At 40.1% G+C, this 24,332-nt stretch overlaps 1 protein-coding gene and 1 non-coding gene across 5 annotated transcripts in view; both read right to left on the bottom strand.

Moving 5' to 3' along the window:
* Positions 1-24,332, bottom strand: part of ZFR (zinc finger RNA binding protein) — a 46,551-nt gene that overhangs the window by 21,749 nt on the left and 470 nt on the right. For 3 of the 4 annotated variants that reach the window (XM_064404880.1, XM_064404879.1, XM_064404882.1), the window contains exons 3-7: positions 6,738-7,020; positions 5,148-5,292; positions 4,140-4,358; positions 2,720-2,970; positions 1,133-1,324 (exon numbers count right to left, since the gene is read on the bottom strand). In XM_064404880.1, the coding sequence (XP_064260950.1) occupies positions 1,133-1,324; positions 2,720-2,970; positions 4,140-4,358; positions 5,148-5,292; positions 6,738-7,020 (1,090 nt within the window). Of the gene's footprint in view, positions 1-1,132; positions 1,325-2,719; positions 2,971-4,139; positions 4,359-5,147; positions 5,293-6,737; positions 7,021-15,934; positions 16,250-24,332 lie in introns of those variants that run through there. The other variant, XM_064404881.1, reaches the window with a different exon arrangement.
* Positions 9,469-9,606, bottom strand: LOC135291553 (small nucleolar RNA SNORA66). Its single transcript, XR_010354364.1, has one exon. It is a non-coding gene; the product is annotated as a small nucleolar RNA SNORA66 (small nucleolar RNA).

The raw sequence follows: 24,332 nt of genomic DNA on the forward strand, positions 1-24,332 counted from the left end.
ACATATTAATGTCACACAACAGTATAAATTTAAACTCAAGCAACTGTTCAAAATTACTTTTTTCCAGTAGAGTGCACACAGTTCTTTAGCTACCACAGCAATATAGTCCTCTGAGATACCATTTTCACTCTGGTAAGAACCTAAACCCAGCAATGGCTTGTGACCATCACAAAGAGAAAACTATATCCAAATATAAAAGGATAATATATACTATATTCTATATACCTATGGAATTATAGAGCACCACCCAAGAAAGTAATGGCTCAGTTTACTACCTGGACAAGGCTCTCTAAATTTTGATTTTTGCCATGAGATTTATTTTAGTAGGAACAATATTATTGATGCCTGCGTCCTGAGATGTAAAGAGCTATAAAAGCAGAGTATTAATACTGTATTTGTTAGTGACTTTAATCTTTCCAGAGTTATGAGGAAAATCTGTAATTCCTAAACACAAATTCTACCTATCATTGCACTTACTGTTGTACGGCCAAGTTTAAAACACAGGTCACAGCATTTCACAGTGCAGCTCACAGTTTTTATTCCAGGATGCCCACAAAAGAGCACCCAAATAATAAGAAAAAAAGGTGTACCAGAAGTCTTCTAAAAATATGCATTATAAAGTCTACTATAGGACATTGTTCCTTGCTTCCAGAGGACAGTTTTCCTTGCACAAACTATCAAAGAATGATGCCTAACAGCTACACTTTGCACTGGTTTAGCTTACAGTGTTTCAAAGTATGCTGAAAGATTTACTGTCCCAGCTAGACAAGTAAGATAAACCTAAAGAAAGGTCTTGAAAAAGTTAGGTGGCACAAGCATAGTACCACATGTCCTCAATGGTACCCTTCCCTCATCTCACGCCACAGCTTTTTCCTGTGATTTGAATGATACCCCAATATACCCTCTTTTTGTTGATGCCACCACAACATTTTCCCCCTTTCTTTCAACAATCCCCTTCTAATAGTGAGCCTGAAGACAAGTTTGAAAGGAAATCAAGAAACAAAACCTTTAAATAAAATCGTTTAAATTATACTGTTTCTGCATATTTTCTTCTTCCTTAAAATTGGAAAAAATGATGGGGAGAAATGTATATACTGACTTGCATGGTAAGAACAAGAGAAAAATCTCTTACTTTCTGATGCTTGGCTCCACGGATGTGGGCAGCATAAGCATCTGCGCCGGTACAAGACACATCACAGAGCTCACAGCGCAACTGATTCTGAGTTCCACGAGCAGAAGTACTGTTGCTGGTGGTGTTCTGGGAAGCTTTTAAGGCTGCTTCTTTCTTTTTGTGTTTCTGGCCTTCTAAGTGTTCTTTGTAAGTCTGTTTAAATAAACAAAACACACAGTAAGCTGGTTCATCATTCCTGTGAATACATGTAATACAGAACATGGCAGAAAACACACATTTTAGCTAGGAAGTACCTCCTACACTCAACATTCCTCCGGTATGGCATGCATTAACAGGACACTTCTAAGACCAGAAAATTTTCCTCTCCAGCATCAGGATCCCTCACTTAGGTAAAACAATACAGGTTTTTCTCCTCTAACTTCTCAACTTCCCAATCAAGTAGTGGTCAACAGGTATCACCATTAAAAACTTGATCGGATCAGAAACTGCAGTTTCCTGCAATGCATTCAATTATTCTTGATTTTTCAGCTTCACTCAAACTTTAAGTGCATCCAGATAAAGAGAAAAATCAATTTAAAAGAAGATAATGCACAAATAAAGCTGTACTGAAAATGAAATGTAGAGGTTGGTATTAGTTCCTATATCAACACTGGCAATCTAGTGCAGACAGGGTAGGAAATAATGACTAGTTTACCTAAAGAAAAATAACTGATTAGCCAGACTCAGACATAAATATTCTGCATGACTTTGTATCTACTTTCTAGGCACTTTTACCCACTGTGACACTAAACTGGGAAATTGGAATACAATGAAGAATAAATTTCCAGGTTTTCAATTCACAAAACTTGTCTAAGTCCACAGCTTTCAAAACACTATTTTCTAAGAAGTTTTCTAAGCTAAAGAAACAAATCACATTCAAAGTTTCAAATAATTCTGAAGTCAGATGAAGTTCCTCTGTACAAACTCAGGAGGTGTATCTTTATGTCTTCCAACAGAAACTCTTTCTACAATAGTACACATTTTTATTTCATTATTCCTTTAGTACAAGTAGAGAATCAGGTCTAAAAATTAACAAATACTCTTGATTAGAGGGATGGAGCACTCCTCCTATGAGGAAAGGCTAAGACAATTTGGTTTGTTCAGCCTGGAAAAGGCTTTGGGGCGACCTAACTGGGACCTTCCAGTACATAAAGGAAGTTTGTAAGAAAGACAAAGTGAGACTTTTTACAAAAGTATGTAGTGACAGGACAAGAGGCAATGGCTTCAAACTGAAAGAAAACAGGTTTAGGTATTAAGAAGAGATGGTGAGGGTGATGGTGTACTGGCACAGCTGCCCAAAGAAGCTGTGGGTGCCCCATCCCTGCAAGTGCTCGAGGCCAGGCTCGATGGGGCTCTGGGCAACCTGCTCTGGTGAAGGTGTCCCTGCCTACAGCACAGAGCTGGAACCGGATGATTTTCAAGGTCCTTTCCAACCCATGCCATTCTGCAATTCTGTGACTCTTAAGAGGGTAAGGTTTTTTAGCTGAAAAAATTATGAATAAGCTATAGCAGAATGAAGCACAATAGAATAATACGTAATACAGATACCTGTGGTCCAGCACAGCTGATCTTGCAAACGTCACAGTAGTGGATCTGGGGTGGTTTGGGAGGCTGTTTTGGTTTCAGTTGCTTATTTTGGAATGGTGCCTTTTTAGTAAAGGTGGTCCCTGTCCAAGCAGCTGTTGCAGCAGCAGCAGCAGCTGCTGCTGCCGCCTGTTTCTGTTGTTGCTGCTGCTGCTGTTGGTAATAGGACGATGCAGCTGAATACACTGCAGCTTCATAGCCAGAATAGGAGGTACCTGAAAAATTAAAATAAAAACAAATGTTACATCACCATATATAATGTATCAATTACATAATACACCAATTCAAATCATGTTGCATAACAGTTGAGGGGCAAGGCAAGATGTAAGTAATTCACTGAGATCTTGTCAGGCAGTCTTGAATTTGGCTTCATGTTTCACAGTAGACAAATATACAGCCAATGATTGTGTTGGAATATATTAAATTCTAGACACATCTTTGCAGACACACGCTTAAGTTAGATATATCAAAGCATCCCAAGAGAACATATGAAATTTCCTGTTACATCTGGTAAGACTGGGTATGATGGAAAAAGAATTTTAGTGAAAGATTTAGCAAAGGCCACATGAAGCAAGCAATCTTCTAGAATCTGATTTGCTGTTCATGTTTCCAAATGGCAAGGACTGATAATATGGAGAGGAAGGGGAAAAAATGAAGACAAAAGACAGAACATCTAGTGCTATTACATCCTATTTCAGTGATTTAAATTGTTTTGGTATAGAGAAGATGCTCCACTCACTAAAATCTGGCTACACAGTCCCTGACTTCTAGCTGAATAAATGAAGGAAACTAGGCTCTATCTCAAGGAAGCATTAAAATCCCTTTTTAAGCAAGAAACAAAAGAAAACAAAAGTTCAGGGTAGCAATAACACGCCTGTTAATTACCATCTACGGCTATTTGTTAGTTACCATATTTTCATCTTTAACTGTGTTTTGGATTCCTAATGGTTGAATAAGTCTTTCCAGCACACATTTCTCATTCCATTTTGGGTCAGGACAACCCAAACTGAGAAGATGTATACTGAACTGTTTCTCCCTGTCTCTGTACCTGCATGCACCCTTCCCATTTTCTGGGAATAACATCTGTGTGGATGCATTTCCTTATGTTTTGTATTCCTTGTTTTTTCCTTTTCACCTTACATCACCGCTCAGGTAGCAATGCTGGCACTTTGTATGTTCTCATATCTAACAAAATAGATCCATAAGACATCAAAACTATACGAAAGATACAACAAAACATTCTGCCATTGTAATGATTGAACTGGCTGCTACCTCTCAGCAGACTACAATGTAATTGTGCATGAAGCGCTAAACTTCTCAGCGTTGAAAGCCTCTCCTGCAGCAACTTCAAAGATCCCAGCAAGAAAACATGCAAAATTCTTACCAGAGTAAGTTACTGCTGTTGTGCTATATGTCGCACTCTGAGTATAGGATGGAACAACAGTGGCTGCAGCTGCCACTGGCTGCACAGTCGAGGACACCGGATATATGGAAAATGTCGTTGTTGCTGGACTCGGGGTTGCAGGTTTTATAGCTGTCACTTGCCGTGTTTGCTGGGCTTGGGTGTACTGAGTTGCCCCCTGGCTATATCCTGCTTTTGGAGCTAATGAGGAGAGAAAATACGAGTGTAGAAACATTGACATGTTTTAGTTGAGTGAAATGCAAACCATGCTAAGGGAAAATTAACAACATGCTTGTGAACAAATGTGTAAGAAGTGGGGGTTTGTTTTGGGAGTTTTGTTTCATTTGTTTTGCTTCTTAGAGTTGTGCATTGGGTTGCTTTACTGTCACGGCTATGCATTGCATATCATGTATCTCAAGTTACAGCTCACAGTAGTAAGCCTTAAATTTATTTATGTATTTTTAGCTGTGCTATCATGTTTTTAACACAGTTTTAAACAACCTTCTTTTCCAACAGCTTTACTAGAATACTCCAAACCAAAGCACACTTAAACTTTTCTCTTAATTCTACATTAAAAAAAAAACTAAGCAGGATTCATGCTTTGCAGTAATCATGATACAAATAATTACAGAATTATATACATGAAGTAGCTAGAGAATCAAAAGAGTATTTCTAATTGACTAATCATCTGAACACAACACTGATTATCTGAACTACATCAGCAAGGTTTCTAGACAAATCAGCAAGAATTTTGCCTAGAAGTGTGTTTCGAGTATATTTAGTGGCAGTCCAAAACTCAGAGGCAGCTACTTATGGCAACATCACAAGTGTTGAAGTTCTAGGCACAGAAAAACTTTCCACACAGTGACAGAAATTACACAACACAACTTAAAACAAAAAAAGAAGATAACGTGAAGCAGTCAAACAACTATTTTTAAGGCTTAAGACAAGACTGTGAGTAACAAGAGCAGCTTGAATCATGCCACCCACCTGTCTGGTAGTAGGACTCAGCCACTGAGGGCTGTGGCTGGGCAGCAGCAGCCACGGCCGCCGCAGTCGCGGTTGGCTGCTGATAATATTGTTTGCTGTCGTACGCCACAGCCGGGGCGGTGGATCGCACGTAAGAGTAGGAATCCTAAGGATTCAAAACAGAGAAACCACCTGTAGGCATATCACTAGAGCAATAGATATGATCAGCAGAGTCAGATTAACAATGTACTGTCTTCTGGCCTACTCCAGTAGAATGAAACCTCCCCATCTACATGTACAGTATATACAAATAAATGCATTAGAGAAATTAAACTTACTTTCACAGATACTTCAGGCCTGAAACAGCCCCAACCTCCTCTTACAGACTCAATACTGCAATTATCCTCATAGTATTAATCCCTTTCTCTACCAAATTATTTTTGAAAAACATCTACTCTCAATAGTTTTTAATGACTGTATCAGATTCTATTTATGTAAAATATTAAGAAAAAACCCACAAGAGATCTCTACAAAACATGAATTTCTACAAGGCCCAGTACATTCTCAGGGGCAGAAACATGAGCCTGTATTGGCTTTAAAAATCTCATCATTAACAACATTTTTCTTGGTTACATTTTTTAGGGTATGAAAGTGGTATTTTTAAAGCCTTCTTTACTTTTTGGTGTATCAACTAATTCATTAAGGAACCATAACTAGTCTTCAAAGGCAAGGCAAGTAGCTCATTTGATACCTTTACAACTCAATAGTAAAGGTAGATGTCTGTCTAGATTAGACATCAATAGATGTTTAATAAGCTTAGAAGGGGATACATGCATGTACATACATGCTCCCGTCCTCACCATGTTTATGGTAAAACACAAAGAGTTTATCAACTGAGGGGGAAGAAGGCATGAACTACTAGAGCTGAAACACACTATTGCATTAGAATCCTTTTTAATTCCAAGAAATACAACAACAAAATCTTTTTTCGTTCAATCTGTGTAAACAGCAATTATTTTATTTCATTTAGGGGACTCCTTTTTTTCCAAATGTATCTAATAACTGACCTCATAATATAGAATGAATTACAGAAGCTGTAAAAAAGAATTGAGGACATGCAACAATAATACAGTCCTTTTAAACAAATCAGAATGCTAATTAGAATCTGGATAATGCCCTCGTAAGTTCAGAATTAAAAAGTTGAAAAAACTATTGCAAGAACATAGTATTTCAAGATGAAAGGGGACAGAGAGCAAAAGCCCTGTTGCAAGAGCCTGTATCCACAGATGGTTAGGCAGAGATCTCAGAAGAGGATATCTAAAACCTACCTACAGGGTAGTTTATCTCCTAGGGCTACCTTCTGTCCTCACAGGCTTGGTACTAGATTCCAGTGACACCCAGGAATCTGACAAAGAAACTATTTCTACCTCTACTGAAAATTTTTACTGGAACAGTCTTTTCAGCTCCATGACCCAGTTTACCGCACACCAAGCCAACATCTAAGCTAACAGAAGACAGTGCTTTTTTTTTACAGCAACAGTTGCACAAAATCACATTTTCTTTTCCAAACATGGAAAAGCACCTTTTAAAAATCACACAGCAGGAACCTACCTGGTAATTCTGCGTGGTGACAGGAGGTGGTGGTGGTGGAGCTTCTTGTTGCCGCTGCGTGTAGCCGTAGTCTGTAGCTGTGTGTGCCGTGGGATAGCCGCCGTAGGCAGCAGCTGTGGCAGCAGCTGCCACGGCCACGGGGGCAGGTCTGGCCACCGCCACCGTGGCTGCGGCCGGGGCATAGGCTGCAGTGACCGTGTGTGCCGCCACCGGGGCCTGGTGGACAGTGTAGCTGGCAACTGTGGTTGGATGGGAATAGGCTACACCCGAAGCTGGCTGCTGGCTGTATTGGCAGAAGACAGTAAGTAATTAATCCAACGTACAAAGCTGATGCCTACACATTTCAAAGTCCCAGATTGGATTAATACTTTGCCTGTTCTACAGACAGATCTGGAACAGCCTTCTATTTGTGCATACTCTCATCTAATGGCTTTTATTAACCATCTTCCATCCCCATGAAAAAGGCTGTATCATTCTTAAATTTTTGTGGCTGAACATGTAGAACACAATCACAGAATGTTAAAGACTATCTAGTCCCAATCTCCATGCCAACTTCTACTAGACCAGATCGCTCAAGGCCAGTGCTGCCAGGGCTGCAACCTGTTCCAGCTGTCTTGCTACTTTCAGAGTAATGAATGTCTTCCCAACACCTAATCTGAATGTCCCCTCTTTCAATTTGTACCCATTACTCTGTGTTCTATCCCTACAGTTCCTGATATTTCATGTAGATTTTTATTTACTTCATAAGGGGAGGTGTTGAGTTTTCTCTGAGCAGTGGAACACAAGTCTTTTATTCAAAATAATGCAGTAGTCCCAAAGTGTTAGCTTTTCCAGATTGGTAAGTTTTAAATGCTTTAGTAGTTCTTCAGTAAAGTGACACACCTGTCAAATTAAGAAAATGCTCCTTTTGTGCAAGAGCTCATTACTGAGCGGTACTAGCATGCAGTTTTTCATTACACCATATTCAAGCAATGAAATTTTAAACACGGCCATGAAAATCAGCTCGGAACTGCTGTATTTACTTAGACACACATGTCTGATAAGGGACTTCTCCAACAGATGGTTAGAATTTTAGGAGCTGGTCCCACTTGCTTGAGCAGAAGTCCACTGACGCAACGCGAAGCATCAAAAGTGCAGACAGCCACATCAAGCAAGAAATCCACTACCAGAGATCTGGCAATCTGCCAGGCACATGCTGAGACTAATCTGCCTCTCTAAATTTGTAGGTAGGAAGCTAATATGCGGCAATTTACTAAAACTCCACAAACACTAACAGCAGAAATAAAAATTGATTGCTTTAAAGGTCTAATTACCTGAACAGAAACTAGAATTATTGTACTGTACTGATACATAACTCTGCACGATGTTGTTCTATTATGATGTCTTACTGTGGATTATGATTAGAAGCCTGGAATTTTGATTTTTAAGCAAATAAAGTGAAGCAGGTAAAATATCATTATCTGGAACAATGACATCAAGTGGGCATTCAGTGATAATTCTGATTCTTTTTGTACGTCTCCCACACTACTGTTCAATAATAGATATATCTATATACTTTTAATTTCATAAAAAACATTTCCACAACTCCCTTGTGTTCAGTAATTTTTTCTTATTTTTATAAAACTTGATGTTGTCATTTTAATTACAGCAGAACCCACTTACTTTAATAAATTAAAAAAACACACACATGCAGCTCCCTCTCCTCCACACCATTCTCACAGCAGAAACCAAGAAAATTTTACTACTGATGGATTTACATGCCTGGACTCCACCTTCTTCCCATCATACATCCCTCACTGCTTAAAAGACTACTTGCTTTCTATCCAGTTTTACTTCAATTGTGAGTTGTACATACAATAATATTTTATGTTATTTTCAATTATTAGCCTAAGAGCAAAAAGAAAAGACATAAGCCGCTTTGATGTACCTCACATTATTGCTTGCAACTCCTCCTCCCTGATGTTCACAGGAAAATTCTGTTTACTTAACATGAGACACAAAATTCAGGAAGACTGTTTTATGATGGTAGAAGTGAATGATGGTCTATAAAATTAGGCCTCATTACCTACATAACTAACAGTACAGAAGTATAAAATAGTCACAGAATCTGAGGTAATTATCATGGCCATACATATCTGCTAAAATCACATTAAACTGAGTAAACAGACAGCAGACTGCTTCACTGGACTGCAGCTGAGCACATCAACAGTCTAATACTGCCAACAAGGTAAGTCTTGCTTCACACTTTTCCCACTCTTAGTCTTCTCCCAAAACCAATCCTACCTAACCCATCTTATTCCACCCCTGGTGCTAATTCTGCTCATTAATCTTGCAGAAAACAATGTGAGGGTTTCCTTTTGAGGTCATATTCTAGCGTGGCATAAATGTTTAGAAACATAGCAGCTTACAAAATAGGTCTGCTGAGACAGGGAAACAGAGCAAAAAGGGAGCAGAAGACTTCTGCAGAAGCACTAGTGCAGCTTTTCCACGTTTAGTAGAACTGTTTGTTACTGTTACAAAACAAAATACAGTGCTCACAACACACTACAAAGTAACAGTTCCAGTCAGTTAAGCAAAGAAAATGCTTTTGCTCTCAGAATACTTATGATTAAAGACACCTCATAGTTTTCAGTATTAAAATTGTGAAGAGACTACAAACATTACCAGCAGAACTATGAACAAAATTATGGTACAGACAACTTAATTTCTTGTGCAACTAAGCAGCAAAATTCCTTATCCTGACATAGAATTAACAGCCCAAGCAATTATATTTCTGAGGGTAATACACGTTCTATGACCATGTTTATTTTAGCAAACCTGTTCCCCTTGCTTCTGCAACATCATGCAGAGCTAGTGATCGAGTTTGCAAGACTGCAAGAAAAGTATTCTAGAACTGATTGCTTCTTCCTTTCTAAAAGTTGTGTTACATTATGTAACAGAAATTAATGGTGACATCTCCTCTAAATTTGTGACATTCTTCTCCTCCATGGTTTTACAGAAAACCTTTAACATTAAGATGAGCAGACGTTTTAATGTAATTAATTTACATAAAAATATCCTTGTGCCAACTTCTTTAATTAACTGACAAAGAGTTCTTATCCTGGTTTGGTGATTACTGCCTCATCACGTTTGCTGAGATGAACTTAGCTCCTCCTAGATTATTTTGCCAAACTCCCTGTTCCACTCTCCCTTCATCTGTGCACCTATCTGTTTTTCTTTGACTACAGATGGCAAGAACCTCATGCGTCATTTCATACGAAGCTTCAGCTGTGCCACCCACTCTACTCCAGACAAATTCTCTCTCCTGGCAGTCTATCTTCCTCAGAGCACATTCTTGTAGTTACCTGTGTACTGACTCTATTTTCCTCACATCAAATAGCACAATATGCCACACTAGCAGAAATACTAAAGTCATAACCAATCCTTAGTGAACTCCACTGCAATTACTGCTATTTGATAATAGTTCTTCTAATTCTACTGATTATTTCTACTGGCTCCTTCTCTACAATTCTTTTATTAATCTCTACCTTAAGTAGTAATTTTTCATACTACACCACATCAAGTATTTCTTCTTAGTTTTGATAAGTAAGTCTCCAAAAGATCCAGGCATGTCATCAAGTTATTAGAACACCAATGAAATACAGTATGTCAGCTGAGCTACAGTAAAAACCACATGCATATTCTTCACCACATCCCTCAACACCATGGGGAAAAGATGAATTTATACAAATTACTCTGTATGTTCTGTGAGTTAAGAAGACACCAATAGGTATGGCAGGACGGCAGAGAAAGAAGTAACTCATTGATGCAGGCACTTCTCTTTGTACATCAATTCTTCTCTTCCCCAAAATAAATTCTAATATCCCTTATTAGCATTTTTGACTCTAAGCTCTGTTCCAAATACACTTAATTCAGTTTGCTTTATTAACTTGGAGGAGATTAAAACTCACAATAATTTAGGTTTAAACAAGGATTTGGAAGTCACCTGTCTTTAACCCATGCTCAAAAAACAGCTAATTTCAAAGCTACAAGTTTCTCAGGGACTTCTCTGAGAAGGCTGATCACCTGCAAGAATGGAAACTCCAAGGCTGCTCTAGACAACCAGTTCAGTTCAGTGTCATGGTTTAACCCCAGTTAGGAACTCAGCCCCACACAGCCACTTGCTCACTCCCCCACAGTGGAAGCAGGGAGAGAACTGGAAGAGCAGAAGTGAGAAAGCTTGTGGGTTGAGACAGACAGTTCAATATGAAAGACAAAGGCCACACACACAAGCAAAACAAAACAAGGATTTGGATAGGATGGATTAATGGGCCAAAGCCAGTCATATGAGGCACAACAAGGCCAAGTGCCATGTCCTGCCCTTAGGTCACAACAACCCCAGGCTACATTACAGACTTGGGGAAGAATGGCTGGAATGTTGCCCAGTGAGAAAGTTGGTCAACAGTGGCTGAACATGAGCCAGTGGTGCCCAGGTGGCCAAGAAGACCAATGGAATCCTGGCCTGTATCAGCAATGTGGCCAGCAGGACCAAGGCAGTGATTTCTCCCCTGTACTCAGGCACTGATGAGGCCACACCTTGAATCCTGTGGCAAGTTCTGGGCCCCACACAAAACACTGAGGTGCGCCACTATGCCCAGAAAAGAGGAAGGTGTTCAGCCATCTCAGGAAAGCCAGGTTCCATCACAGAAAAACAGTTACTTGGGAAGGCAAATACCATCACTCTGAACACCACCTCCCTCCTTCTCCCTCCAGTTTTATCACTGAGCATGATGCTCTATAGTATGGAATATCTCTTTGGTCAGTTGGGGTCAGCTGTCCTGGCTGTGTCCCCTTCCAACTTCTTGTGCGCCACCAGGTGAGGAGCAGAAAAGGCCTTGCTTGACTCTCTGTGAGCACTGCTCAGCAATAATGAACACATCCCTGTATTATCAACACTGCTTTCAGCACAAATCCAAAACACATATCAACTACTACATATCAGCCCAATATCAACTACTATGAAGAAAATTAACTCCACCTCAGCCAAAACCAGCACATGATGTTTGAGCATCCCGTCAAGAATTTTTTCCTTAGTTTATGAAAACTCCAGTTTCAAAAGCAAATGAGCTCTAGTCCAACACCTACAAAGGCAGATCCAGTTTCTGACCACTCAATTCAATGCAACTTCATATAGTAATTCTTGAAGTGTTTAAACTCACTTACAGAATAAATAATTCTTTAATTTAGGAAGTTACGAGTAGCTTCCAATTGTACTCTGCTGTACTACTTTTATACCACATTTTCCACAATAAATTTTCATTCAAAAAGAATGTATTTTACTGATACCAGACAGATTTCTTTAGGTCTTTCTAACTGCAATTGAAATAATGCTTCCCTACAACCTGACTTTTTGTTTTCTGGGAACAACACACTCTTCCATCTCATCTTCCTGTTCAGGTGTCCGTGCCACCGCATTTCACTATCCCATCCAGAGCCAGTTTGCAGCGCACATGCTGCCCCCAATTGCTCTGCTCCAGATTCTGTAGGTACATATTTCAGTCAACTACAGAAGGTCATTTGCAGGGCCTTACCTAAAGTGTTTTGTCTCTCCTTACCTGTTTTTAAACTTCCACATCTATAATACTATTTCCTCATCCTCTTTATTTCCTCTTCCCAAACAAGGTCACCTCTATTCAGGAGTTTTATACCACAGTATACACTTAACTTGTCCTCACCTATCATATTCTAACTGAATAACTCCAACAAAATGAGAGGTTAACTCTTTATTACCAATACCGTATTGCTGTGCACAAGTATTTTTTGTGAAACACCTTTGACTCAAATCTTTTAATTACATCTATTATAATTTCTACTGACAGAAACAATGGGAAATACCAATCTTTCTGTTGCATTAGTATTCAGCACAAGTGCCACATATTGTAAAATATCACTGTGATATTAAACCTGCTAGATAAGACTGACTGCAGTGAGCTGTGACCATGTATGTTTCTCCACAGTATGTTTCTCTAATTCCATGATAATCTGATTTTCTAGGGGTGGGGGTGAGGGGCACCCCGTCTCTCAATCTTGCACAATTCATCCTAAAGCAAAGGCCAAAGCAAAAATTTGCTTATCCACGTTGCTGTCTTGTGCACAAAATTCCTTTCATCAAATGCAAGTATCTTTTCTCAAAGCAGGCTCATATTTTGCCCTGATACTTTTTAAGTTGGATATAAGAGTAATACAGTGGCTGTTTGCATGGTATCGACATTGACAGTTCTGGGTTTACACAACGGGGTCCATTCTGAAATAAAACATCATTTTAAAATATTTTTCTTGTCTGCAAAGTCTCCATTGTAATCACTGAGGCACCAAATAATTATGAAGATCTCCCTGCCCAATTCTACACCACAAAATCAAATGAGTTACAGCACAGATTTAACAAAACTGGTATAATTCTAGGTAAATATTTAGCCTGGAAAACTCTACCCTTTTGCCAACTTGTATTAAAACACCTGCAACAAAAAGTCTACGTCCTGAGAACAAGCTCTCAAAATAGAAGGCATTAGCAATCACAACTCTGTATTTCTTATTAAAATAACTAGATTCATTTCATAATTTTGTTGCTAACTTCTATTTCTCTTGTCAAAAACCAGAATATTCAAGCAGCCATTAATAACCTTTTCTGAACTGCCTAAAGACCTTCAGCAAGAACACTGTAGCAATGTTTTTGATACAAAAAAAGAAACAACTTTCAAAGGAAAAAAAAGAGAAAAAGCTGGCAGCACACTTGCACAATTAAACAGTCAGAAGTTGTAGAGAGCAGAAATTGCTAGTCAACAGCAATTAATGAGGTACAGGTGTCCACTTGGCAAAGCAAAGTTCTTCAGCTCCACAACCATGTGTTTGTCTCACTTAAACAGCCATATAAGGTAGGTTTGCAAATAAGCAGCATTATTCCCCAAAAAAGCTTAGATAAAAACTTGCTAGATGGAATACAGGAGAATCTTTGTTAGTTACTTCCCAACAGCCATACTGAAGGAAGATCTGGACTTCCAAAGAATGACACAGTATTAAGAGCAATTCTGAAACAAATACTGAATTCTCTTCTGCAATACACTTATGTCATGTCTTTTTTCATTTCCAGCTACTGCCCTTTTCTAGAAAAAAAGTGTGGAGGCATATTGTTTAAAGCTAAATGGGAAGTAGAAAACTTAATGTATTTTTTTTATGTTAGCAATATCAAGAAATTACAACATTTTGATATAATGCTATCTATTTTGCCAGATGAATGAAGATTGTAAGATTTATTTTCCACATTAAGGTATTTGCTGAGTAAGTCATGCATTAAGAAATGTGATAATCTAGCTGTGGCAGTTACTCTCAGAGGAATAATACATTTTCAGGAAAAGGCAGCCTACTTCCAAGTAAGATATAAAGCACATAAAGGGTATGTATACAGGAAGCACAGAAAACGTTCCCTATAAGCCCTGCTTTTCATCACACTCGATTCATTTATTTGAATTAAAAAATAAGAAATTGTTACCCATGAGCACATAACATGCTTATCTTCAGCATGCTGCTGTATTAACAAGCAACACATGTGCACAAATGCTGCTCATATGCTCCTATAAGCTCTGTTTATCTTGCTGAGCACTGAAAACCCTCCTCCAAGAGGCAAAGAACATCTCTGATTTTTCAGTTTCAGTTTTCTGACGAGTGCTGTTTTGACAGACAGCTAGGATTTGGCCTAAAACCAAGTACGTTTCTACCCAAAAGACAGTATTCCTCAGAAATTACAACTTTTAAAACATATTTCTTCCAGGGGTTTGGTGTTTGGTTTTTTTTTTATTTGCATGCACAACATTTAAGATAAGTTCTAAAATAGTTTTTAAAATATGAGTACCTTGAATGAAACCTTCCACTAATTAAGATGTATTTTTTGATTTGTACCTTTTAAGAACATTGGAACACATTAGCATTAAGGAACCATATTTGGTGAAATCTAAGTGCCAGGTTTCTCAAAGTTTCACAGATTAGTCTATTAATAGCAGAATAGCAAAAACACAGTTCTGCAGTCCTTTCAGGAACATGATGATTGAAACAAGTATGTTCTAGTTCTGTAAAAACTGTTAGAAGCAGTGCAATCTGCTACTGCTTCAGATCCTATCCCAGGAAAGGCATTCCCAAATAACTGGTCAGATGAAGTTTCAGATGTGCTGATGGAACATGGACAGAGCAAAAGAAAATCAAAATTACAATTAACAAGAAAAAAAAGTGAGCTTTATTCTCCTAAACACATATGACAATAAACAGCATAAAATGGTGAAATGAAATATCACGCCACAGTATGTTGTATATTAGGAGTGACTTTGCCTCTGTATTTCTGGAGCCTGTCACTCACTACAGGCATAAAATTTTCAATATTTGAATATCTTAGAACTTTAAGGAAAATTATTTTTTCCCTATTCTAACGCAATTCACTAGGAATCCAGAGAGGCCTGAAGGCATGCAAATGTGCTATACCCTCATAAATTCTGCTAAATTTCAGCAGCAACACATTCTATGGTTTAAATACATAAAGCCTCAAAAAGACCAGGTTTTGTAGCCATTTTGAGTTTTCCCTTCCCCTTCCTTGTTCTAAAAGCTTGTCTGCATCATGCCATTACAAATTATTGATTGCCACTAGATAGCTAAACCATATACTTATCAATAACTCATCTCAAAGATGAACAGCTTCATGTTTTCAAAACATCCTTTCTTCTATATTTATAATCTCTATATTTAGTCTCACAACCTGATTTAAATCTAATAAAATTCTGCCATGTTTTGTTCCCTATATATACTCCAGGTGTCTGTAACAGTGATGTAATATATGCTCTGTATCAACCTCTCTTTGCCTGGCTACACACAACAGACAGCACACTGCACATACTGCTTTCTTTAAAAAGTTCATTTTTTTTTCAAGTCTATTCCACAGCCTTGAATGGTAATATGCAAAACAAAAAGAACTGAGCTTCAGAGGTTACATCTGTTTAAAAAAGGAGCAGCTACTTACATCATCCCTGTCAAAATCACAGAATGTCAGTGATTGGAAGGGACCTGGGAGGTCATCTGGGGTCCAATCCCACTTAGGCAGGATCACCTACAGCCAAACACCCAGGACTATATCTAGACAGCTTCCAAGCATCTCTGAGGATGGAGACTCCACAACTTACCTAGGCAAAGGGCACGAGGACTCAGGCATTCTGGTTTTCAAAAAGTGCTTCTTCACATTCAGAGAGAACCTCCTGTGCTCCAGTTTATGCCCATTACCTCTGGTCCTGGCACTGGGCACCACTGAGAAGAAGCCTGACTCTGCCCTCTCTACAGCCTTCCTTCAGGTATTTATACTTACTAAGATCCCCCTCACCCTCCTCTAGGCTGAATAGTCCCAGCTCTCCCAGCCTTTTCTCATTAGAGAAATGCTGCAGACTCCTCAACAGCTTTGGTGGGCCTCTTGGGCTCTCTCCAGTATGTCCATATCTCTCCTGTACTGAAGCCCAAAAACAGACACAGGATTGCAGGTGTGGCCTCACTGGTACTAAGAGGGGAATGATCACCTCCCTCACCCACCTGGTAATACTTTATCTAATGCATCCCAGGATGCCATTCTCCTTCTTTGCAGCAAGGACCCACTGCTGGCTCACATTCAAGTCTGGTGTCCACCAGGACCCCCAGGACCTCTTCCTTTCCAGCTGGGTGGCCCACAGCATACACTAGTGCATGGGATTGTTCTTTCATACTGAACTTTGCACTTCCCCTTGTTGAACTTCCCAAGATTCTTGGCAGCCCTTTTCTCCAGATTTTTGAAGTCACTCTGGATGTCACTGTAACCCTCTGGCACATAAGTGACTCCTCATCATTTTCTGTCATGAGCAAGATTGCTGAGAGTACACTCTGCCCTAACATCTGGACCATTAATGAAGATGCTAAACAGAAAAAAATGCTGAAATTGGCAAGTTCTCCATAAAAGGAAGGAAACTTCACTAGTATGGAAAATTGTACTAAATTGTTAAAACGTTCTGTATTTCCTGCCTTAAGCTATTACTTTGCTTTTCTAGTACCAATAATGTAACTATGCTCTAAGCTACCACTGTTGTATTTTAGTAGTATACAAAATTTCACACATAATTTACCATCCCACAGTTAAGCCTATAACCATCAACCCATTCTGAGGATACAAAAGACATAGCTATACCATTAACAGAAAATCTTCCAAAAGTGCTCAGTTCCTAAAGACAAGCACCTGCTGCAAATTTCAACTAGCTGGCAGGCTTGCCCTCCTTAAAATGACAAAGGCTTCTTTGACTCAAGGAACCTTTCCCCCTCATTTACCACCTTCTCTGTCTCCCTGTTATAGCCCATTACAATACTGGCATACAATCCATGTTAACAAACCCAGAGCCCCTTATTGCCTTTCTAATGTTGACATATCTCCTTTGAGAGTGGGACCTCACTGATTTGAAAAGAAATTCATCAAAATCCTTTCACAAAAAACATTACAGGAGGCTTCTTGTGTACACTGAGCTAGAACACCATGTTTACTACAGCACCAAACACTAGCATTCATTGACCAAAAGAGAATCAGCTCCATGCAGCTCTATCGTATTCAGTGAAGTTTCTTCTGCTAAGAAATATGTATGTGTCAAGATGTGATGGAACCCAAGAGAGCATGGCCATAAAGTACACAGAGCAAGCATTCTGAGTTTTTAGCTTCATCCTGTGGTAAAACTGATTACTTTCACTGCTCAAGTCTAGTAGTACATCCTGTCTGCAGAATAAGTCCTACCCACCATTGTCCTCACCATGCCGTTGTCACCAACACAAGACTGAATTACGTTTAGTGATACCTTAAGCTTGGCCTGGTGTGCCTGTGCAAATTACAGCCCTAACATCTCTGAAAGACTCAATACTTTTCAAACCAGCACCTAGATGAACAAGAGTTAACTGGGGCAGATATTGAAGACAAAAGTAATTAGAAATACTAGCAATTGTGAAAAGAACACTCCACCCCCAATCAATTCTCAATAGCCAACTCATCCATGCGTAGCAACTCACTTTCTTTTGTTGTTTTGCACCACTGGAATATGCTGTAATACGGTGCACTACATTTGAATTCCAAACCAGCAGTAACTGCAAGAGTTCACTTCCATACTGCTGCCTAGAAGATTGCATCTTAACCTGGACTCACAGGCATTGTGGTCTGCTCTGAACTTACACAGCTAAAATTGCCTTTATCTGTGACAGCTCACCACACTCAGTAAGATTCAAGCTGCTTGAAGGCAATTCAAAGTTAACAAATCATTCCTAACTACCCAAGCATCTCCCATCAGTGTTCTGTCTCATTAGAGCAAGACACAGTATGAATACCACCAAGATGAAACTCGCAACACTTAAGAGAGTCTTCACCTTTTTAAGAGAAACCAAAACCATAATACAAGACTAATTAAATGAAACTGTCCAAACTGTCCAAAACTGTCCACACTTCTCTGTCCAAATGTTACTCAATGCCCCTATCTCTTCATCAGCACTTTAACCAGCCAATTTGAGATTAAAAGCATAATTATACCTCTCTCCAGCACCTAACCAAGAATGCTCATATTATTTTACATTGGAAAGACAAGCCAATATTAGGGTGTTAATTTCAAAGTGGATAGTCACACAGTGGCTCATGAGGTACACAGCATGCACACACACACACACAAAGAAGTCTAGTACCACCAAATTCTACATTTATTTTAGGCTCCTAAACAGATGGATTAATACAGTCATTTCAATAAGTAACAAATGAGGTTTGCATTGCAGACAGGTTTATAACCTTAGGCCCTAATGCCACCACTAGCAGCACAAACTGTAAGGGTTCTGTAATGTTCAGAGAAATTTCCTGCATTACAATTTGCATAAGCTAATGCTTCCCTCAATAAATCACGATATTATTACTGCGTAGAGCACACAAAGAATTTTAAATGAGTAGGGTAGCAGGAAATTTTATGCAGCAACAACACTGAAAGGAACAAGAATGCTTCTAATACATTATTTACAGGTTTAAAGGGCACTTAGCTCTTTTGCTGTCTTTGATTAAATATGAAACAAGATTTCAAGTACATTTAATGAAAATTAGTATTTATGAACTAATAAATACAGTAATCTATTCTTCTTCTTATCTAGTCAATTGAAGGAACTTTACTGATTACACTGTCACAATAGTAAATATTATCAAGTTCTGCATGCCCATCCTGATTTCGGCAAGGGTACAGTTCATTTTCTTCTTAGTAGCTGCTTCAGTTCTGTGTTTTGGATTTAGTAAGAGAATTATGCTGGTAACACAGAGATGGTTTAGTTGTTTCTCAGTAGGGCTCACTCCCAGTCAAGAACTTCCCAATTCCTTGTGTTCTGCCAGTGAGCAGGTGCACAAGAAGCTGGGTGGGAATATGGCCAGGAGAGTGACCCAAACTGGCCAAAGGGCTATTCCATGCCATGGAACATCATGCATGCTTGTATACACTAGGGCGAGTTGGCCAGGAGCTGCTGATTCTTTCTGGAGAACATGCTGAACATTAGTCAGCAGGGGATAAGCAATTGTGTTGTGTATTACTTTCTCCTCTTGGGTTTTATTCCCCTAATCCCTTCATTACTACTATTACTTCTATTAGTATTACTGCTATAATTCATATTATTATACTTTATTTTCTTTCAGCTGTGAACTGTTCTTATCTCAATCCAGGAGTTTTACTTCTCTGATTCTCCTCCCCACCAGGGTGGGTAGGAAGTGAACAGGAGGCTGTGTAGTACTTAGTTGCTGGCTGGGGCTAAACAGCAACAGCCCAGCACTCCTGAATTTTCCAAATCCAAGGTCTACCACCTAAGCATCTATCAACCTGACCTTTATAATCACTTGAAATATTAGTATTTAAAGTTAAGACTTGGACAAATTTTAATTTCTTCTTCATGTGAAGGATGAGAGTACTTAAATGATCCACCATGGCCACAGATAAGCTGGAATTCCAGGAAGACACAGTGACTTCTATGCCCCACTGTCTTAGTTCAAATTCTTCACCTGGGAGAGGGCACCCCTGGATGTGTGGATAGACTGGGGAAGGAGATGCTGGAAAGCTGTGTCACAGAAAGGGACCTGTAAGACAATGTCCAAAGGAGGGCCATAAGGGTGGTGAAGAGCCTGGAGGGGAAGCCTTGTGAGGAGTGGCTGAGGTCATTTGGTGAGTTCAGCCACAAGACTGAAGGAGATGTCACTGTGGCCTTCAACACCCTCACAAGGGGAAGCAAAGGAGCAGGCACTGATCTCTGCTGTGTGGTGACCAGTGAGAGGGGGAATGGCTTCAAGTTGTGTCAGGGGAGGTTTAGGTTGGGTATCAGCAAAAGGTTCTTCCACCCAGAGGGTGTTTGGGCACTGGAACAGGCTCCCCAGGGAAGTGGTCACAGCAGCAAGCCTGACAGAGTTACAGAAATGTGTGGACAATATTCTCAGGCATGTGGTGTGATTCTTGGGAACGTCCTGTGGAGGGCCAGGAGTTGGACTTTGATGTTCCCTTTGGGTCCTTTCTAATTCAGGATATTCTATGATCCTACAATTCACTACTAATAAACACAAATTAGAACACTATCATTTTGAGGAACTGCAATTCAGAGTTTACACCAGTCTGCAAGAAGTCTAGAATTAAATACAGAAACTTTCCTTAAAAGCACCTTTCAGCAATCACTTCATAGAGCAGATTTTTTCCTTTGAGTCTTCTGAGTGGGAGATGCACAACTGTGATACTCAAATTCTGAGGGATCAGCTTATAAACTGAATGTTCCCACATCTCTGTGGGCCCTGGTGGGATTCACTCTGGAGTACTGAACAAGCCTGCAGCTGTTACAGCAAGACCTCTCAATCATCTATGGAAGGCCTTAGAAGTCTGGGCAGGTCACTGTTCACTGGAAGCTTGCCAGTGCAATTCCCATTTTCAAAGGCGTGAGGCAAGAAACGGAACTGGAGACTTATTAGTGTAACCTCAGCTCCCGAAAAAGCTATGGAAATACTAAGTGCTACTGGAAGGTGAAAGAATTGTTAAAGAACAATGCAATCATCTCCCACAGTCAAGACAGTTTCACAAAGCAAAGCTCTGTTTAACCAATCTATCCTTCTATCTTAAGGTTACCTGCTTGGATGAAGGGAAGGCAGTGGATGCAGCTCGAGTTTGACTAAAGCTGCTAACATTGTCCCTCACAGCATCCTTTTCCAACAAGTTGCCCAGCTGTGAGATGAGCAGGTTCACAGTGCTCTAGCTGGATGGCAGCACTCAAAGAATGCCAGATGAAGCCCAATTCAATCTATTGAATTGGGCTTCATCTGGCAACCAAGATTTGGGCACACCATTACCAACTTGGCGAATGATTCAGACTGGGAGGTACTGTGGATGCTCTTTAGGGACAAGAGGCCTTGGTGAGTGATCTAGATAGACTGGAGCATTGGGCAGTCATTAATGGAGTGAAATTTACTAAGTTCAAATGCTGGATTCTGCACCTGGCATGGGGTAATGGCAAGCACAGGGATGAAGTGGGAGAGCAGTGGCTGGACAGCTGCAGAGGGAGGTGGGGCTGGCTGGTGCTGGGCTCAGGGTGGCTCAGCAGTGCCCGGGCAGCCCCGAGGACAGAGCCCAGCCCAGAGCACCGAGCACGGCACAGCCCAGGGAGGGATCTGCCCTCGGGGCTGCCTCTCCTGGGGCTCTGCAGCTGGAGAGGGATAAGAAGGTCCTTGAAGGTGCTCTGAGGAGGGAAACAGAGCTGGTGGGAGGGCTGGAAGGAACTCCCTGTGAGGAGCAGCTGAGGAATTTGGGCTTGTCCAGTCTGGGGAAAGGGAGGCTGAAGGGTGACCCCACTGCTCTCTGCAGCTTCCTGAAGAAGGGAAGGGCATGGGGAGGTGCTGAGCTCTCCTCCCTGTAATCCAGGGACAGCCATGAGGGAGCTCACAGCTGCACCAGGAGAGCTTTCCTGCCCATTAGGAGGCATTTCTGTAAAGAGGGGGTGGTCAAGCACTGGAGCAGCTTCCTAGAGAAGTGGTGGATGCCCCAGTCTCTCAGTGCTCAACAGCATCTGGACAGTGCCCTCAACAGCTTGGCCAGCCCTTGGGCAGGCAAGTGACTGACAATGACTGTAGGTCCAACTGGAAGAGTCTCTTCTATTCCTTGAAATTGAGCAGATACTACTTAGACTGTCTTCTTTCTGATGTAAAGCTTAGGCTTTTTATTTTCTCTGCATGTTTCCAGATGAAGACTTGATATATTTTGAGATATTCATACTTTAAGATATTACAAGAAAGGTGTGTATGCTAAAAAGAATTGCACAAATTTTTCAACTAAGTGCTGAAATCAATAAAATTCTTATTATTATCATTAGGGAGCATTGAGTAATCTAAAATTGGAGACTAATATTCTTCAAAAACATATCAGAATTTTTCACAGCCATTTTGGCAAGAGAGAACCCTTAAAATGTGACCAATATTGTGTTTATTATGAAAATTTCTGTTTGCTGCTATAAACACTGCAGTGTCAGAACTTCCAAATGGTGTTTGTATAAAGAACTAAAGACTTCAACTGCAAGTGTGATTTTTTTCTCATAAAACAACTTGTTACTTGGAGCAGCTTTTTAAGAATCCATAGGTTAGCTCAGTATCCAGAATTTTATTTTTTCAAAATTTATGAGGCTCACCTATGCATTAAGTAGGTAGAAAAACATTTGTTTGTTTATTTATTGTCCTGGTTTCCAAGAAGATGATTTTTTAATTCTGTGAACGGTCACTTCAAATACTGGAAAAAAACTTAAAGACTTGTAAAATCAAATCTTACCATCTTCCCCTGCCACCACATCTCTTTCTCAAATATACTAGAGTGGAATACATGATTTGTAGCACTCTGTAAACACACCAGTAAGGACCTAACAAGTCTGCTTCAAAAAAGTAAGCTCCCTTCAGACATTTTAAGTGACTCTTGTGTTTTCAGCTCAAAATGTTAGATTCCTTCTTATGAAAGGACTACGTAAACACTGATTGCAGTGTGTCTTCACTTCCAGATGTGGCAAACACACATATAATTTATAGGATGTTGAGTCTGTAACTGATAGCAAATTAAACAGCACCTTAAACTTATGATAGCAAAGGAAAAAGGTTCTTTGATCTGTTTTCCATTTTCTCAAAAACACACTTAGGATCAGCTATTAAACTTGAATGTTATCCCAATTATATAACTTCAAAGGAATTGTTCAGGATCTTTAGTCTAAAGATCACCTCAGCCCTGTAATAAAAGATGATTTTAAAAATTCATCTGCATTTGAAAACTGCAGACATACAGATCTTGGTTTATTATTCACTTAACCTTTATACTTAAAAGGAAGTTCTATACATATGTCCTAAATATTCCCTATAACTGTCATGTAAAATGTAAACACTGTGAGCACCCAAAGGAACTAGAAGATTAGCTAAATTTAATCCACTATTAAACACCAGAGTAAATTAAATTCAGTGTACGTCACATCAATTTTCAGGATAAAAAAATCAATTGAAAACACGGACTTATTTCAACACCTCCACAAAAATGTACATACTAAAACTACATTAGGTATGTAATTTCTGCAATTAGCACATCTCTGCAATCATTTGTTAATAATCTCTGATATATTTGTTTTATTCTTTTGGGTTTTATCTTATTCACCACAACTTAGGCATTGAGGGAGTTCTTTATTACAGATTTATGGAATGACCAACATAAGATTCAAAGGTGGACTTTAAGGTGTCACTCCAATACAAGCCAAAATTGTAAAGATGTTCCTGACCGGATTTAGCAAATTAAGTAATATGATGTCAGAAACTGTGATATAATAGATGCTACCAATTACTTTTTAACACTCTGGCCACAATTTAGATGGACAAAAACTACTAAGATACAAAGACTTGTGGCAGTGTATCTATATGAGGTCTGTATTGATCGACCTATTCAGACAGGTAAGACACAGGTATACTGTCTAACACAGTCATGGGTCCCCAGGTTCCACTAGAACACTGCTCCTGGTCCTAGAAATCAGAGTAGGACATTTTTTTAAAAAGGTACCTGTCCATGAAAGTACCTTCTCTACTTTCTTAGACACATTACTTCAATTGGATTAAGTCCCCTGCTATTTTCCGGTGCTCCATCTCTCCCTGATCCATCCAGCCTCCCTTAGGCTGGTTTTCAAGCCCTGTTAGAAGGGATTCTGGGCTCCCACGGTGACAGCAAAGCCTTGGGGAGCAAGGCCTGTGCTCCCCGAAGCCGAGGCAGGAGACGGGCCTGGGGGCGGCACACGGTGACTCGCCGGTGCTGCTGACTGACTGCAAGTGGCCATTTTAATCTAGGGGCCTGGGGACCCGATGCTGTCGCTGATCATCCTCCTGCTCCTCGGCGGTGCCCGGCCCCCGGCACACAGCGGGATGGGAGCACACACCCGCGGGCGCGGCGGGAGGCTCCGAGCGCAGCCCACGGCAAGGGGCGGGAGCTGCCGGGGTCCCGGCCGGGGAGAGGGGCCCTGGGGGGGCCCCGGGGGGTC

The sequence above is a fragment of the Passer domesticus genome, chromosome Z (assembly GCF_036417665.1).
Source record: "Passer domesticus isolate bPasDom1 chromosome Z, bPasDom1.hap1, whole genome shotgun sequence".
NCBI lineage: Eukaryota > Metazoa > Chordata > Aves > Passeriformes > Passeridae > Passer > Passer domesticus.